At 34.2% G+C, this 18,150-nt stretch overlaps 1 protein-coding gene across 31 annotated transcripts in view; it reads left to right on the top strand.

Annotated features, from left to right (window-relative positions):
- Positions 1 to 369: 369 nt before the first annotated feature.
- The window catches only part of LOC115349352 (hornerin-like), a 64,568-nt gene continuing 46,787 nt past the window's right edge, over positions 370 to 18,150 (top strand). For 29 of the 31 annotated variants that reach the window (XM_030033557.2, XM_030033537.2, XM_030033536.2 and 26 more), the window contains exons 1-15: positions 370 to 482; positions 3,258 to 3,453; positions 5,426 to 5,562; positions 5,872 to 5,963; positions 7,046 to 7,154; positions 7,788 to 7,814; positions 8,761 to 8,799; positions 9,598 to 9,642; positions 11,031 to 11,072; positions 12,560 to 12,601; positions 13,503 to 13,541; positions 14,411 to 14,446; positions 15,675 to 15,713; positions 16,363 to 16,380; positions 16,936 to 16,971. In XM_030033557.2, the coding sequence (XP_029889417.1) occupies positions 453 to 482; positions 3,258 to 3,453; positions 5,426 to 5,562; positions 5,872 to 5,963; positions 7,046 to 7,154; positions 7,788 to 7,814; positions 8,761 to 8,799; positions 9,598 to 9,642; positions 11,031 to 11,072; positions 12,560 to 12,601; positions 13,503 to 13,541; positions 14,411 to 14,446; positions 15,675 to 15,713; positions 16,363 to 16,380; positions 16,936 to 16,971 (927 nt within the window). In that variant the 5' untranslated portion in view covers positions 370 to 452. Of the gene's footprint in view, positions 552 to 3,257; positions 3,454 to 4,080; positions 4,113 to 5,425; positions 5,563 to 5,871; positions 5,964 to 7,045; positions 7,155 to 7,787; positions 7,815 to 8,760; positions 8,800 to 9,597; positions 9,643 to 11,030; positions 11,073 to 12,559; positions 12,602 to 13,502; positions 13,542 to 14,410; positions 14,447 to 15,674; positions 15,714 to 16,362; positions 16,381 to 16,935; positions 16,972 to 18,150 lie in introns of those variants that run through there. The other 2 variants (XM_030033528.2, XM_030033554.2) reach the window with 2 other exon arrangements.

The raw sequence follows: 18,150 nt of genomic DNA, 5'->3' as shown, positions 1-18,150 counted from the left end.
CAACTGTAAGAAAGGAATAAAAAAGCGAAAAACTAGCAGCAGAATACTCTGAGGTCAAATTAAACAGACTTGTGTAGAATATTTTACCAAAACTGATCATGAAATATTAGTAAGTCTTTTGTATAGCATAATTCTGTAGATTTTAGTCAACATACTAGTTTAGGCTATCAACCTTCAGAAGCCTTACCTATCCCAGATACCTAGTTAAAGGTCAGAGGGGGCATGATTCACCTGTGAGGAGTGTGTGGTGTCATTGCCCCATCTGGGCAGGAGAGTCCCACCTGCGGTGTCCTAATTTCCACGGCAGAAGCACGGTTGGCCCCGATTGGCCACGCGGGCTCCCCGCCTCGCTGCGGATTGGCCAAGCCTTCCACCTCCTCTCTCTCATCTTGCTGGGGCATCTGCGCTGCCTGGCTGCAGCTCTTCCACACTGACCATAGAGGGACCAGAGGATGCCCACGCATCAGCGCTTGGTCATTAAGGTGTGTTGTTGGGGATGTGGTGGACAGGGTGCACACTAACTGGTAATGTTTATTCTCAAAGGCTAAAGAGTAAGTCTGTGGATCATCAAGAGTGTCTAGGAGGAAAAAAGAAAGGAGAAAAATACTCATAAAGAATGGGATTAGAAAGGGGTATACAGGACTGAGTCTTAAACTGTTGGCAGGATGCACTTGCCAGGACTGTGTTTTTCAAATTACAGAAAAGTATTTATCATATTAATTAAATGCTCTATATTTAAAGGCTTTTAAAACAACTTTTGTCTCTATTCAGAACTTTGCCCAAGGCTCCAGAGAAGCAAACCACCAAAGTGTCTCTTCCTGAGTGCACTAGGCTTTGAAAGCAGTAGCTAACTAACTAGCATCCAGGGATTTAATTGTTGGCTTGACGTCATATTAGACTAAATGTGGAAGAGGATTCTTAAGGTAGCAGCTCAGGTACTGCAAAGATGAGGGCCATATAGGCTCATAGGAAGAAGGGAGTGTATTTGTGATAAAAAAGAATTAGAATTTTTCCATCAGATGAAGGAACTGAGGATACAGTTAAATTTTCATAATTATATCCAATTAGATGCTTGCAAATAATATTTATTTGCCAGATTTCCCTATGCTTCTATTTTGTAAATATTTACTTTTAGTTTCTTTACATTTTTCATGGAGAAAAGGTAAATCTGTGGTGCAAGATAACATGATTGCATTGAATATGTATTGGAACTTGGGGTCCATGGAAATTATTTTCTGCTTCTGCCTCAAGTCTGGACTTGGTATTTTGTAAGATGCTGATCTCTCTCTTCCTCATCTAAAACTTAGTTCCAAAGGATGGCATGATGAGACTCTTAGGATAGCTCTTGAACTGTTAAATCAGAGAGCTGATGCAAAGAGAAGGCATCTCAGCCATGTTTCAACTTGTTCTGCTTGTGTTTCTGGCTCTCTTCTAGCTAGAAAAAGAGGAAAGGAAGTTTCAGACTGGTTTTCTTTCATGGCAGAGTGCAGCTCCAGACAATTTTCCAATCCCAGCTGAACTAGTGCTAAGGACTCTGTGCTTTGAAATAGAACATCTAATTAGAAACAGAATTTTTTCCATCTCTCCATGAGTCAGACAAAGATTTCAACAACATATAGACTGGTTCATATTAAATCATTGTTTACCACATCTGTTAATGTAATAGCACCTACATGCTGTATTTAAAATTTAATTAGAGGTGGGCCATGTCAAAATTGTCACAAGAGATTGGATAACCGCACCCAGCTTACTGATACCAAAACATAATGCTTACCAGGATCCCATTTAAGTGACATTTTTGTGAGACTTTTGGGAGGGATAGCCTTCATCTGCTTTAAAGACATCGTAACTTGCATGCATAGCTTTCCTCATTGCTGTACTTGCTGGTTGTGACACCATGCAAACCTTCATCATCTTCCTATAGGAAATCTTTCAACACTCCACAGACACCTGTTTTATTATCTGTTGACTCAGTGGCTTTTTAAAAAGTTGTTTAAGTTCAGAGTTGAGTGCATGGGTGTTTGGAATTATGTTCTGAAGTTCCACCCCCACTGCTTCCAGATGCTTCTGTTACTTATTTCATTAGCACATAAAAAACCGAATTGTCTTAACACATTCATGCACAAATTAAGATACGCAGGTAGATGATACAAATTGAACATATCTCTTACATTGTGTTTGAAATGCTTTAAAAAAATCTCAAGTAAATATCTCCATTCTTTCTGCTACAGCCTGTTGTATCACACAAGGCAATCCTGTAGCAGACAGCATGAAGAACAGCATTATTAAATAATTCTTGTGATTTAACAGTTGTATCAGCATTTTTGTAACTGGACAGTGAGATATTCATAAGATGTAATGACCTTACAAATTATGTGGTGCCATGGTTGAATGTTTAGACTTTGAACATGGGCCATAAAATCTGGTATTAAACACCTGAGAATACTGCTAGGGAATGTTTCCTTTCTTTCTTGGAAACAGTTTACTATCAGTGTCAGTTACTACAAGTGAATTATAAAGAAAATACATTTTCTTTCCACTGGCAGTCCTTGAAGACTGGACTTCAGTCCTGCCTCTTAGTTATTTCTGTGAATTTCTGTACTGGGTATAATTTAGTCCTATCCAGTGGGAAGCATGCACTAACAATTAGGTATTTTTAAATTGTTTAGAAGTTCCAAAGGACTTTGCAAAAGTCTGTTGTTAAGTCCTTCAGGAAACAAATATTTTGAAAAACTTCTAAGAGTTCTCTAGGGCATTTAACAATAGATTTCTTGGCTGTCTCTTGGAAGTGGGATTAGGCAAAGCAGTCAAAAGAGAGCATGCTAGTCATATTATATCTACAAAAAATAGTTTGAAAGACCAAGGATTGTGTCTTAGTTCTTGAATAACGAAGGAGCTGAGCTAAATCTGCTGGCTCAACAATGAGGAAGTTTGTTTAAAGGCTTTTCTAGTCCAAAGCCATAATGCAGCAGACATGGCTGTTAATGGATTGGTGTCATGTAACCAGAGAATTTAAACTTCCATTAATAATTCAATATTTTAAAATGGAAATATTTGTGTTATTTATTGCACTGTTCTGCCAGTCTATGTAGGTATTTTATTTTAATTTTTTTTTTTTTCAAAATACATGAATGCAATGAAAATCCAGCTTTCTAGGCTTGTGCTGTTTGCTACCCTGTAGAAAAGCAGATACTTGTCAAACATGGCAACTACTAAAAAGAAGTTACTATAAACTATATTGTCTTTTTGTTCCACAGATGAGGAGACACTCCTGCTTTGTTTTTGTGTTCTGTGGGATATTTTTGCCTGGAATCCTTGGTTTTCCACAGAAAAATACCTCAATTGATTGTGATTCCCTGTTACCAAACTATGAAGCTGAACCACAGACATCTGCACCACCATATATTATTGCTGTATCTTTTGATAACTTTGAGCCAGGAAATGAAATCCAAGGTAAATAACCTGAATAACATAAAATCTTTCTCTGTCTCCCAGAATTACCAGTCTTTACCATTTACCTCTCAGTCTATTTAAATTTATTTTTTAAATTTCAATCTCATTCATCTATACCTGAGATATTAATCTTTTTTTGAAATGTTTTATATATATGTATAACTGAAAAAATATTATTTTTCTTTTCCCTATCTAATATATATACTTTATGCTATAATTTTTGAGACAAAATTAAAATGAAATGGGACAGCTGGCCAAACTGGAGTAATAATTAGTTGCTCTTTAACTTTGTGTTTGAGTATTTGCTGTTGTACCAGACCTCTGCAATACAAAGGGATCCTATTCATAACGTGTTCACATCCTGTCATCTTACAGGAAAATAAAAATTCAGGATGCAGTATAAGACAACTCAAGAGTGAGACATTTTGAGTCATCCTTCTAAGAGCTGCATCCCAGATTTTATCAAATTGCAGGAGGTGGAGCTATTGTGGCTTAAACCACCTTTTTATTTTCTTAATCCCAAACTGCTCTCTGGATGGAACACCTTGACAACCTTGTTTCTCCACACTGTGATGCCATCTCATGGTGCTGTTACACTTTAAGTGGCTTGTGAATGTTTCTTTTTCTGGCCATTTGCTAGAAGAAGCATGGAAGTGGAAGTGAGTTGTAACCCGTCACATGTCTGTTGTTGTATCTCAGTAGCTGAAAAAGAGCGTTATTCACTAAGCAGCTACTGTCTAGCTGGGATTCTGTTTTACCTGAACCTAGTAACATGGATGTACTTGCATGGAAAGTGATATGTAGGGAAAAGAATGGAGAAGCATTAGAGTCCTATTATAGCTCCCATTCTTGGAAAAACATGAGTGAATAGCTCCTTCAAGGATGGGAGGGATGTTTGATTACTGGTAGCTGTTTTTAAAACAGCATTGCCAGCAAAATGATGGATAGATTTAAGAATATGCAGACTGTTTGGTGAGGTTCTATGGGATTTACCATGACAAAAATATTGAACCCAGACTCTACTAACCTTGCCTTTTTTTTTTCTTCCCCTTTTTTTCTTAACCATGCTTTTCTTGCTTTAGCACTATGTTTCTATTCCTTCAATTTGTAAGCATCCAGTACCTGGTCTCAGGGAGCTGCATTAGATTGCCCTTCCAGTTTATCTGTCCTTATTTTTAATGACTATACATACCTTTGGGCATAAACCATTATTCTGATTTTATTTGTGAAAGTGCCTAATATTGGCATTAGCAGAGCAAGTTTATAATAGATCATAACAAATTTGATTATGCCTCTTGAAATTTAATTTCCATTTGGATATACACAAAACATGAAACTGCTCTCTTCCATGTTTTTCTGAGCTCCTTCAGTAACAAAATTTAAGTAAAATTAATTAGTTCACAATTTTTCATATTTAATATAGAACATGAGAGCCAAACTGTCTAGTTTCTCTTTTTCCAGTTGTAAAACATTAAAAAAAAAAATGGTTCTGCAATTCAGCCTTAGGCAAAAGTTGATATTTTCTTTCAGAACAGAGGTAGAAAGAAATGCAGTTCTCTTTCTTCCGTAGCTATTTTGACTTTGTAGGCCTAATTAGGCAGAAAATAAATAACCTTTTGGACAGCAGGGCCATTGGCCAATATTCTGAGTATGCATGGGGAGCAAATCAGATTAATAAGAAAGTTGTAGTCATTTGGTAGAGCAGAATTACTTTTAAAATTGTCAGTAAATAATATATTCCATGTTACTTTACACAGAAATGCCTCTCCAAATTTCTTCGTTTGCCTTTATTGTCATTCTCTTGATAATGAATAAAAACTGTAATAAATTCCAACATTTTTAAAAACTGTAAAAGGTTTTAAGTAATTTCTGCACATGCAGTCTTGTGCTTTGAATTGAGGGAGTTGTTAAACATTTAAGAGGTTTTAGTTGTGTATGAAACTTCAATTTCTCAAAATGTCTGTTTTCACAGTGACTCTAGAAGCACTTAAAGATGTTGGTTTTAAAGGATTTAATCTACAAGCTCGAGAAATAGGAGGAGATGTTCCTGTTGGTACTTTTAAAATTACAGATCCAAACACTAAAGGCTTGGAATGTCATAATGTGATGGTATGTGTTCAGTCTTTGGAATAGTTACTTAAGCTTGGTTTCCTTTTAAATACTTTAATCAGAACTGATAAAACTAGTAAGCATTTTTTATATGGCAAAGTTATTTCATCAGTAGATTTTAAAAATTTTGACTTTCTCAAGAAATACATGTATCTTCTATATGTGATATGAATCTAATGTAGAAGCTACCTGGCACTTCTTAGGAGGACATCAGTGTTACCTGTTGTAGTAGAGACAGTTTCCCTAATAACATACGTAAAAATCACTTTTACATCTTATATGATTATATGTATTTCTTTTTAATTGCAGAATTCAGCAGTAAGTAATGCAAATTCAGATGTGAAGCAGAAAGTGACAACAACATGGATTGCTCCACTTGATGTTAAAGATCTTCAATTTATGTAAATAATTGTTTTTCTTTTTTTTTTTTTTCCCTTGGAATTTTATTTCTATGGATTATTTTGACATGGATCTGTGTTGCTGTTTCTGATATTCTTGTCTTGTCACAATAATTTTTTTTTTCATAGTTTGTCATAACTTCCCCCTGTGTCCATTAAATAACATGATTTCCATTTCAAGGTATAATTATAAAAGGTAAACACTGTCCTACAGATGTTAATATATGTAAATAATTCCATTAAGCACAGTGTTATTAATGGATCTTTGAGTAACCAGTTTTTACACTTTGACCTCTTCAATTACGAGAGCAACAATGTGAATGTAACTAGTTCCCTGAATAAGTGAAGTTCAAACTCCATTCAATTATAACTTTTTTCATTTTGAATAGCAGAAGAATAGTAGTTTTATGTAAATGCTTGTAAGCTAAATTTAAAAATACGCTTACAACCCATGAACTAACTGCTGAAAACAGGAGCAGACAAATTTATCCTATGTTTAATGCTACTTTTCTTGCAGATCTGAAGCTTGTAAAAATATCACCTGGTCTAAAAAACATGCATGCTTGATGTAATTGGAAAATATCTAAATATTTGATAGCTTGATATTGTTTGAAGTATAGATTTATGACAGGGGCATCTTGGCCTTGCTTCATTAAATCTTGAGGAATATAGAAAGGGGGAAAAGAACACAATTTAAAAACACAATCACTTCTACTCATTAATGCCATGAAACTCAGTTCACCGTCATAGGTATAGGTTGTTGGAGCGGGAAAGAGGTGTGACAATTTTTATGGACTTTTGAGCTGATACTCCCCACTGGAGCCACTGCTTCTTCAAATAGTGTCCATTCCTCTTCTGCTCCTTCTCAGCTTCTATTTTATTTATCTTCAAAATTATGTTGGATGATAATACAGTAACTGGAAAAGTGTTCTGGAAAATCATGATGTTCTATTAAAACTTGTACTGTATACCCTTAAAATCAAAATACAGTAGATTTTCTTGGTGGGGTGGGGAGGAGAGTTTATTGGTATTTTATACTGAAATATTCTGATAGAAAAATAATTATTATTTTGTTTTCTTTCCAGTGCAACTGTTGTTCAAGATCTAGAGAAATTTTGGGTTGGAATTCAAAGCAAAACTCTCACACCTACGCATTCTGAGTCAGTTAATGGGACAGGAAAAAGTAAAAGGAAGGTATGTTTTGAGTGTATTTGCATACTAGAAATTAATATAGTAAATTAAAAGATCTTTGACTTGATATAAGACGTACGTTTGTTGTCATGTATTCATTAACTAAGATGGCCAAAATCATTAGATATTTTCAACACTTTTAATTTAACTGCCTAATCCTCTTACTAAATTGATGAAAAAATAAAATAAATATTGTTTTTCCCCCACAGAAATAAGGAAACTAATAATATCGTTATCAAAACAATCCATAGCATAAAGATAAAGAAAAGAAAATTGGTCATAAGGAGAACTCCACTGTACTTCTGGTGAACTGTGCTGTTCTTATCTACTGCCCCAGTCTCTGGGAACTATAGCTGTGTAGCATACTCTTAGAAATTAGTTTGTCTATTTTATGGCCAATAATTATGCTTACATGAAACATCTTAAACATGATAAGCAGCTAAAGTAAAGAAAGTCTGTTCATATTGGTTTTTGACTGTAGCAACACTGATTTATGTCATCTTGTGATGTAATCAAGAGTGAACACCTGGGTTTTGTCCCTCGCTTCAGCAAATGTATTTCCCATTTCCTATAATAAGCTGCTTTTTTTTTTTCCCAGTAAATAATTTGTAAATGTTTCCTCATTTTTTTTAACAGCTTATGATAGAAGTAGAATGTAACAAGGTAAGAGCAATTCTTCTACAATTTCCCAATTTCCAGTTACCTCAATTTTAGAATTCCTGTCTCAGTGGTCCAGTTGTTTCATGGTTGTAGCATGAAGATTATAGCGTTCCATTCAAATAACTTTCCTAGAGAGATCTTATTTATGCTTACATTTTTGCATGCAGTGTCATGGTTTAACCCCAGCCAGTAACTAAGCACCATGCAGCCACTCGCTCACTTCCCCCCACCGAGTGGAATGGGGGAGAGAATCGGGGAAAAAAAAGTAAAACTCGTGAGTTGAGATAAGAACAGTTTAATAGAACAGAAAAGAAGAAACTAATAATGATAATCATAACACTAATAAAATGACAATAGTAATAATAAAAGGATTAGATTATGCAAGTGATGCACAATGCAATTGCTCACCACCCACTGACCGACACCCAGTTAGTTCCTGAGTGGCAATTCCCCCTGACCCCTCCCCCCAGTTTATATACTAGACATGACATCCCACGGTATGGAACATTCCTTTGGCCAGTTTGGGTCAGCTGCCCTGGCTGTGTCCCCTCCCAGCTTCTTGTGCCCCTCCAGCCTTCTTGCTGGCTGGGCATGAGAAGCTGAAAAAGCCTTGACTTAGTTTAACATTACTTAGCAACAATTGAAAACATCAGTGTGTTTTCAACATTCTTCTCATACTGAACCAAAACATAACACTATACCAGCTACTAGGAAGGCAATTAACTCTGTCCCAGCTGAAACCAGGACAGCAGTTTTGAAGGTATTTTTATTTTTAATTAGTTAATGTCAGTTCTCAGATTAGATTGTTATAATATGTAAGGTATTGTAAGCAAGGAAACACTTCTTCATTCTGACTGTGAATGGGAATTCAGTTGATTTTCTGTTTAAAATAATTTGGTATTTATATACCAGTCAATAAACAGTAACTGGAACCTGTAATTTCTTGCAGCGTGGAGGGACTTACACAACACAAGGACGATGCATCATGGTAAGTATTCTTTCTCCAAAGACACTGACATACTGGTAATTGCCCAAGGTCTCAAGACTTAGTCAAGAGCTGCTTCTAGTCACATCTTTATCCCTTTTGTTGCTCAATTTATTTTTCTTTTTGGCAATGTGCCCTGGTTGATTAAAATACCAAACTTTCTAAATGGTTGTCAGCCTTGTTACCATTTCCTCCTGCAGGTTATCTCTAGCTCATCTGGAGTAACTTTCTAACACAAGTATTCTTTTTTTCTGTCTTCACTTTTTAGTCATAGTGCTTGCTTGCTTTTCAAGATCACTTATTTCAACAGCTCTGAAACCTTGCCCTTTGCAAATAATGATCTAGGTATAAAATTTAACTATTTAATTTTTTTTCTGAAAACTATCACTTGCAGCTCAGTAAAGAAGCCTCTTTTTCTTCTTTCGTTTCTCCCAGCAAATATGCCCTACATTTCGTCATGTCTACATAGTCATATCAGTAAAAAGTTTTCATCTGCTTTTCAATGATCTTGACAGTGTAGGTCTCCTCCTCAATGATGGACATCAAGTGTTTGAAGCCAGATAAAAAAGGGTGCAAGCAGCAGAATTATGTTAATTTATACCAGCTGTTTTGGTATAGTTTTGATTATTTGGCTTTAAAGATCTCTGAAATAATTTTAATAGTATCAGTTGGTGGAATGAAGTCACAGAAAACTACTTCATTTTTCCTTTTCCCAACAAGTACATCTTTCTTTCCTGAAAATCATTTATATAAAAATCAATTTTCTGTAAAATAATAAATAGCATTTTGGTTTCTTTAAAGGTTGGACCTTCCAGTTCCTCTCAGAACAGCTATTCAGGCAGTCAGGTAAGAATCCTAACTTCCAGCACTTGTATGTTTTCCTTTAGTAACCTTGAACAACTAAAATTCTGTAACTATAGAGTATTGAGATGATTTAATACTGTACTGAAATATCATCTCTGCTAGTTAACACAGAATGCCAGTTATTCATCCAGTAAACTCTATGTTCAGTACCTGGACTAGGTTTAACTACCTACACTCTATTAAACTCAATAGCTTGCTGTCAGGGATCTTACCAACAAGATGCTTTACCACCTCTGATTTCACAAATTAATAATTTTTATCAAGCACTAACTTGATCCTTTTGAGGAAAAAAAAAAAGATTCCTTCCGTCTTCCTAGAGGCTTCCTACCTGTGTGTGCACATGTGCATGCAAACACGGTCACAAACCATTTATTTTATAGTTCTAGAGACATCTGGCATCATGAAAATGAAACTGTATTTATTATCAATTGATTTGTTAGGCATTTTTCTTCTTTTTTTTAAATAATCAAAATAAAAGGACTAATTATATTTCTGTTTCACTGTCTTCTCCACAAAAATTTGCAAAATTTCTCCAAACTTCACCAGATATTCATGCGTATATTGAAGCTCCAGTATAATAATGTCTGTATCACTTTTAACACCAGATTATATCTGCAGTTGAAAATTTGGGGATTTCACTGTCTAGTTACCCTTTTTAAACTTCTGGGCTATGTATGTCTGCATTCTTACTGATCACTTTCATTTCTTTAATCACAGAAATGTATACTTGATTTTTAGTTAATTATCACCACTACTATAATGTGCCTATTTCCACTTGAACTGTCAGATGCTTTCTGGTACGTCTCCAGTTTCTTGAACTGAGATTCTCAAGGATATATTTCTTACTACTTACTAGTGATTATATTTATTAGAAAATTATCTGGTAATAGTCCATTTGTTCAGTCTTCACTACTTGTAGGTGGAATTACCAGACTCTGAGAAATACCAATTATTTTAATGTAGATACTAAATACTGATTTTCTTCATTGCATTTCTTTCACATATAATACATACTCTTCTCTGAGTTGAGTTTCTCATTTTGTCACGTAACTACCTGAAGTTATTATTTTTTTCTAAAATATAGACCATTTGGTAAAACCACTTGTGGATTTTGAAAGCTTACATGACCAATGACAAAGTTATATGAAACCCAAATGATGACTAATGTCTCATATTAAATTAGAATTGTTACAGCCAGTTGCAGTGAACTGGTAAACTCTGTACTTGCTTATCCCATATTTGCACATACCTACACATTGTCAGTTGCACAACTTTTCAAGCCATAAACAGCAGGCCTTTCTGCTCCCCCCTCCCCCCACCTTCTTTTTTTCTTTTTTACATGGAATAATTGACTTCTGGTTTTATTTCAGAGTGGAGTAGTCTACACAATAAGCAAGAGTGGATGTGGCCCTGTAAGCACTTTTCTTACATTTACTTTTTGCTACCCAACATAAATATATTTATAGTAACACCTAGCCCTCAATTGCATTATTTATATGAGTGTTCATGTGGGAGTTTCTGTTACAAATGGAAAATGATGAAGAGAGAGCTAGAAGATGAATATTACAGTTTATTCAATGATATTAATTAGTTGGCAGAGATGTTAAAAAGTTAAATAGAATCATACAGATTATAGAATAATGAAAAAAGGAGTGGAAGGGGTTATCTGTTGCACTTACATTACGCTCATTATACAGGTTGTCTCTTCTCCCCTTCTACCCAAGACAAGGCCAGTGTGAATTGGTCTGCATGTTCAAAGTCGTTCCTCCTCTCAGAAGTAATCACACAGATACCTACAATAAATAACATTATCTCAGTTTTTCATTCTTTCGTGCAGCAGGGACACTTGTGAAGTTATGAATCCTAGACAGGTCAAGCCAGTCATCCAGAAATAGGTGAAAGATGCAAAAGTGCTCTAATGTGGTGCTGAATAGATCAAAAACTTAACTGAAGCATTTTTATCAAGATAGTGAGTAACTGTATGGACTAAAATATTTGCAGATTTATGTCAGATATATATAATTATTTTGGTTTCCTTTCAGCATTAACAAGATAAGATTTTTATTTTTAATGGAAAGTTACTATGTTCAAACATTTACTCAATATGAAAAATGAGAAAAAACTTGAAAGGTAAATGAAACAGTCAAGTTTACTTTTTCTATGTCAATGACGGGGTTTTTTCTTGGTTTTCATAATATAGTAAGTAAACAAAATTAAGCTAGTCGTGTAGTTCTATTGCTAAGCACTATCAGTTGCTACTTCAAAGTAGAAAAATGGGAATGAATCAGCAGCAACAAGGACAATGTTTCCAAAAATGTAAAAAATTCCTGTCATCAGTATTTCTAAAATGTAAAATTCATCACAATGTGTACTGGGTTTTTGCAAAGAGCAACAAAATTACAGTTTTGGGGGACACTATTGATTATATTAATAATAAGTGAGATTTACTTTAAAAAAGGAACTATTACTATTTATGCTGTACCTTTATATTTTATATTTGACTGTAAATCAGGAAGGTGTTAATTTTTGTTTCTTTCCAGTTTCCACTTCCTAATTTTTACATATATGTGTATGTACATATTACATACACAATATGTTTGAATTACAAGCATTACATTAAATCTTTATTTCTGTTAAAATCATGTCTTGACGGTGTCTGTTTTAAAATGTTTCCCAAGTACCGCTAGATAATCACTAATATACAAAGGGCTAATGTGCCTGGCTCTTATGTTCACATGTGGGTGTTCACACATTAATAGTGGAGAGTACAATACTCCCCTTATCACCTATTCTTTACATATTCTACATAAGGATTGGTCAGAATTGAGGGTATCTGAAGTGTGCCTTTTCTTCTTAAGCAATTATAGTAGAGAAATAACTGGTTTCATTTTTTTCTTAGGGAGGTGCTGCTGGTGCATATAGTCAATACGCCTGTAACGATGTAAGCTGGTTATATATGTATTTACTGGTTGTCTACTACTATGCTTCTTGACTCATCTACTTATTGCAAACTGCATTTCATTCTCTTCTGCAGGGCTATATTATTCTTCTTAAGTATATTAAGGAAAATGGTGGTAGTCTGTTGTATTATTCTGAGATGTAACACCTTTTAATTTTGGTTTTTAATTGTCACTTCCTCGAAGTGTAATCATTTATGTTATAGGGTCTACACATCACTTATTATAAACCCTTAATTTGTTAGCCTACTAAAATGTCAGAATTCTTGCTGCGTAATGCTTTTTATCTGTTAGAGTAATTGTCTTTGGATATTGCATATTGTGCGATATTTGGGGGTTTTTTACAATCTTTGTGTATTAATCCAATACTTCTTTAATTAGTAGAGAAATTTCTATCGTAGATCTCATTTATTTCATTTTCACCTGAAAACAGATTTATTTTAAAAATTAACATATTTTCCATTTTTAAAATCATGAAAGCAAGTAAAAAAATCTATTAGGAAGACAACATACTCTCCAATGCCTGTTAGGAACTGAAACCCTGGCCAAGAAACTACTTAATCATATGCTTAACTTTAAATACATCATTAGTTAGATTAATTCCTAAATATTAAATATATTTTATCTTTGTTTAATATGCAAGTGTAAACTGATTTGTGATAGAGCAACATTAATCTTATGACTACAGTAGAATGTTGGAAAATTTTTACTTCAATTATCTTTAAGCAAGTTTGGTATACTTCACTATTGCCCTAGATTTATTTAAGTATAGATGAAATCAGTTTGTTTTGAAGTGTACATCCTCTAAGGAAAAAAGCAATGACTTCTAGATATAATTAACAAATTATTATATAAGCAAATACCTCATTTATATTTTTATTTCAGGGTGCATCCTCATCCAGCAGGGGTCTTGCCTATGGCCAGGTAACTATGTGCTTTCCAACATGTTTTCAGTTTCCTAAGCTATTCAGAAACTAAGCAGTTATGCCCAAATTTTACCAAACAATAATAAAATTCATGGAAGGGGATAAAGGGGGACTGTCTTCATATGGTTAAGTAATAATCATATCTGGAAATAAGTTCAACCGATTAGTTACATGTTTAGTGTAGTTGTAATATCAACTTTGTTAGAAGTTATTTACTTCTGTTTTGCACAGAAACTCGATTATATGTATTCTGTAAATGAACACCACTTACTTTTATTATGATTTTCCAAAAATCAGTGCTTTCTTTGATAGTTACTAAGAATTAAAAGTATTTTTTCTGGCTTTTGCCTATGCAATTGTACATATGGGTTGATGAAATGGAAAACTTCACTGCACATTATTTATGCTTCATTTAAAACATTTCTATTCTTATGGCGTATCCCATTTATTCCAGTTTATATTTCAATGGTAGGTTTTTTAGTTTTGGGGGGATAGGTTCTGGAGTTTGGGTTGGTTTCTTTTTTGATGAAGGTAGAAGAGATTAATTTTTTTTTTTTCTACCAATAGATTATTTTTATTATAAACAAACTTCCAATTTGATGTTAGATGAAACATGTGCAGCTTTTATACAGTGCTGTGTAAAACTAGCAAAATAATTGGGGTTTGTAGAAAAAAATGAAACCAGTTCATTTATTTCACTTGTTCATTTATTAATTGCCAACACTTTGATATTTTTCTTCAGAATCTTATTTTGTTTTGTAATTTAGGGAAATGATGTTAGCTATAACATTCTTGTGGAAAATAGTGCTGTAGTTAAATTTGTCATACATTTACCTAAGCAAAAAATGGATTCTGTATTCTTTACAGTCTGTCCCTTCAAGCAGTTCAGATTCCAGTAAGAAGGTAAGCACTCCTTTTCAACTCAATGGGAAAAAATTCTTACAGTTGTAACTTGGGATGACTTCTTTTATTTCAGTGGTACTACAGTTCCTTTTACCACTTAAGGCTTTTCAGGGTTTCGACCCGGATTGATTCATATAATTTGAATCAGTTTGGTTCTTAGATGCCTTATACTAACTAGCTGTGCTGTGGTGGCTTTTGTTGATAGTTGACTTCACTGTATATAAAATAAAATTTCATACTTGTTTATGGGGGTTTTTTTAAAAGAAGTTAGGATAGTGATTGTAATGTAATTAGGACTTTTAAGGATATAGTTATGTAATTATAATTCAGATGGGGCTGCAGAATGAGTGTGACTCAAAGCAAGTGAAATCAATAGAATTCATATTACTGTTGAATGTTACTCATATTTACATGGACTATTCCTCTCAGTTCAGTCCCCAGGAAGCTCAGGGCTAATACTATAGTGTGTTCAGTAAACACACAATGTACCTATTCATGTCCTCACAGATTTTTTTTTCATTTTAATTTCCCATTGTTTTAAGAATTCAAAACACACTGATAGTTTGGTTTTTTTAATAACTTAGTTTTAAAAATGTAATACTTCTCCCTGTTTTATACTCAGATTCTTTACTTCTGATAGCACAAACTTTCCTCTTCATTTTTACAACACTGGATAATACAAACTCTTTTCAGTTTAAAAAAAAAAGGGGGGGGGGGGGGGGGGGGCGGGCAGGGCAGGGCAAGTTTCTAAACAGAAAATATTAAAACCTAAACAGAAGATACTACTATTGCATTTGGCTTAATTTTTTTTAATGAACTCAATATTAAGCCTTTTTTGGCATAATACTGAATAAAAATAAAAGAAATTGATCTTGCAGTTTGGGGTGGAAAGTTGAAGATCAAAAAGGATACACAGTATAGGTCAGTGAATATGGTACAACACATGAAATCCTACTTCTGCCTCTACAGCTGAGTCATTGTGTGACTGGGAGCGAGTCTTTTATCTCCTTATACTCTTGTATAAACCATGTATACGTATATATTCTTCTTTGCTTGGTAATATGCATTAAAATTTTTTATTAAAATAGTATTTTATAAAAGTGATCATCCATAGAATTATTATCAGTTTGTAAATTTAGAGAATTCAGTATTCTTAATTTTCCTAACATATTTAACTATTTAAATAAACTTTATGATGAGTAATCAGCTTTCTCTGATTTCTCTATAGGTAGTGGTCATTGCCAACAGCAACCCTTTTCCACCTGTGGTAAGCAGTTTTCCTCTACAATGCTCAGAATTTTGATTCAAAAAGCTTTCAAATATCTACATGCTTAATTTGTCAGAAAGATTCCTGGCGTATGGAGACAACTCTTTGGCACGCAGGGTTTCCCTAGGTGCATAATTATCTTCCAGGAAGAAGCCAGTAGTTAGATAGCTACAAATCTTGTGGTTCTAAGATTGCTATTAGTACTTGCAGAGATATTGTATTAGCTGCAGATTCCAGGTCTCAATGCATACAGTGTCTGTGTTCCTGAATAGTTTTGATTTTCTGTTTCTATTGCAATTTTCTTTTCTAAATTCAATTCCATTCTCATTTTTAAACTACTAAATTTCCACTCTGCTTACTTGGAACTCATACAGTCAGTCAAAAGTAAGTTTAGCCTTAAGATGGTTAAAGTGATTTTGTATGATGTAACTTTTTATATATATGTTTTTCTGATGTCTAGTTTCTAATCAAACATATTGTTCTAGCTTGAATGAAGGTTAAGATGCATTTGTTCTATGCTATCCTTTCCACGTCTTTCTTTCACATTTGGTTGTGTATCTCACCCAAAAGATAGGACACTTTTTTGGCTGCAATACTCTGGACAAGACTTCATGCAAAATAATTAAAGATTGTTTTGTTTCATTTGCAGCGTCACACCTACCCGCAGGTAAGCATACTTTTTTCTTATGATTTCTATAATAGTAATATAGTTGTTATGGGATCAAACCAGTTGCCTCAGGATGGTGTCTGCTACCATTTTACATTCATCCCTCATACCCCAAAATTCAGCAAACAAATGACTGGATCAGGAATTGAATTTCTATGTATAGTGACACATGTCCAATGCAGGTGACAGTGAGAAAGGTTGGAGGGATGATGGTGTCTTAGCTTCAGTCAGCACGCTTGGAAAAGCCAAGCTGACTGGTAGTGCAAAAAGGGCATAGCCTGTGCTCTGCTGCTCTCCACATAAGCTGTAATAGAAGCAGACGCAAGTGTAGAAAATTACTTAGTAGAGTCAGGCTGTCTTCCCAGACTTTCAGAGCTGAAGATGAACTAGTTTAATGCTGAGTGTTAACAATTTGATAGTCAGTACATCACACATATGACATTTCCCTTTAGTCTCCCAAGCAAAATAGTAAAACTTGGTATATTCTGTTTAACCACATTGCATTTAAACAAGTCAAATTAAATGTTCACTGTTGTTTTTTGGGTTTTTTTTCAGAGTTTGGGAAGTTCTGCTACTAGGATCATAATACAGGTAGACGTTCTTCCTCCATTATACTTGAGTTTTAACCAAAGCCCTGTCTCAGTAAACTAAACAATGATTCATCTCTTTGGGAATAAATAAGTATGGATAACTTATGGATATCTTAGATATCCACAAACTACAGTGGTGGAGTAGGGCTTTTCTGTGGTTACAGAAAAGTGGATATCCTACTTGGTTGCTGATTAAAGACAATTGCAGCTGTTTTCTACAGACATAGAATACGAAAACCTCTGTATGCTAATTCCATAGTGCTCTCAAAATTTGCAAAATTTAACCATCTCTATCTGCTCAGGAAGGCAGATGGAATTCTAGAACTTAAGCTTGAATGTTGTTTGATATTAAATCACATAGGCATAAATCATAACCTGCACGCTTCCATGTTCATTTAAACAGTCTATTTTTTAAATGGAAACAACTAGTTCAGCATTACATTTTTTAAAACCCTGCTAGTTAGTGCTTAGGTGAACTTTTGTTTGCTGTTGTATTTATAACATTGCTTCTTGATAACCAGGCACTTGGAAAGTTGATTACGATCCAATCTCATTAAGAGCATGTTTGTAAAGTATTGTGGATATGTCTCCGGCATATTTTTTTCTGGGTCCTTTGCAATTTTAACCCACCTACCAGTATTCACAGTTTAGGATTTCCTTTCTTCATATGATAGTCCTTTGGACTGTGACAACAAATTCTCACTTTCAATGAAAGACCAGTAGCAGGCTACCCCAGCCAAAATTTGGCTTTTGGAAATCATTGCTTTCAAAATGTATAGTATTAGATTCTTCCACAACTAGTGATGAATACTGGTAGAGAAAGGGATAAGATTTCCTCATTACTTTATTTCTGAATTTAAATGTATAGTGTTTTGATTACACAGGTTAAATATTTTTCAGTGTGTATATATAAATAAAACTGAAGAATATTTGATTGCTCTCATAATCCACGTACTTCATGGGAATTGAAAGATTTTCTGCAGTGACTTTTCCTTTGGTTAAATTGTAACTGTGGCTTTTCCAATTTTTGTTTTGACAAAGCCTTTATCAAAAGTTTATTGTGCTTATTCATGAAAAAATCAGTCACAATATGAATATAAGTGGATATGAGTTTAATGGCAATTTGTATGACACACTGAAGGGCAGAATTATTTAAACTCACTTGAAATACCACAGTATG

This window comes from Aquila chrysaetos, chromosome 12 (assembly GCF_900496995.4).
Source record: "Aquila chrysaetos chrysaetos chromosome 12, bAquChr1.4, whole genome shotgun sequence".
Classification (NCBI taxonomy): domain Eukaryota; kingdom Metazoa; phylum Chordata; class Aves; order Accipitriformes; family Accipitridae; genus Aquila; species Aquila chrysaetos.
This window is presented reverse-complemented; position numbering and strand designations above follow the sequence as displayed.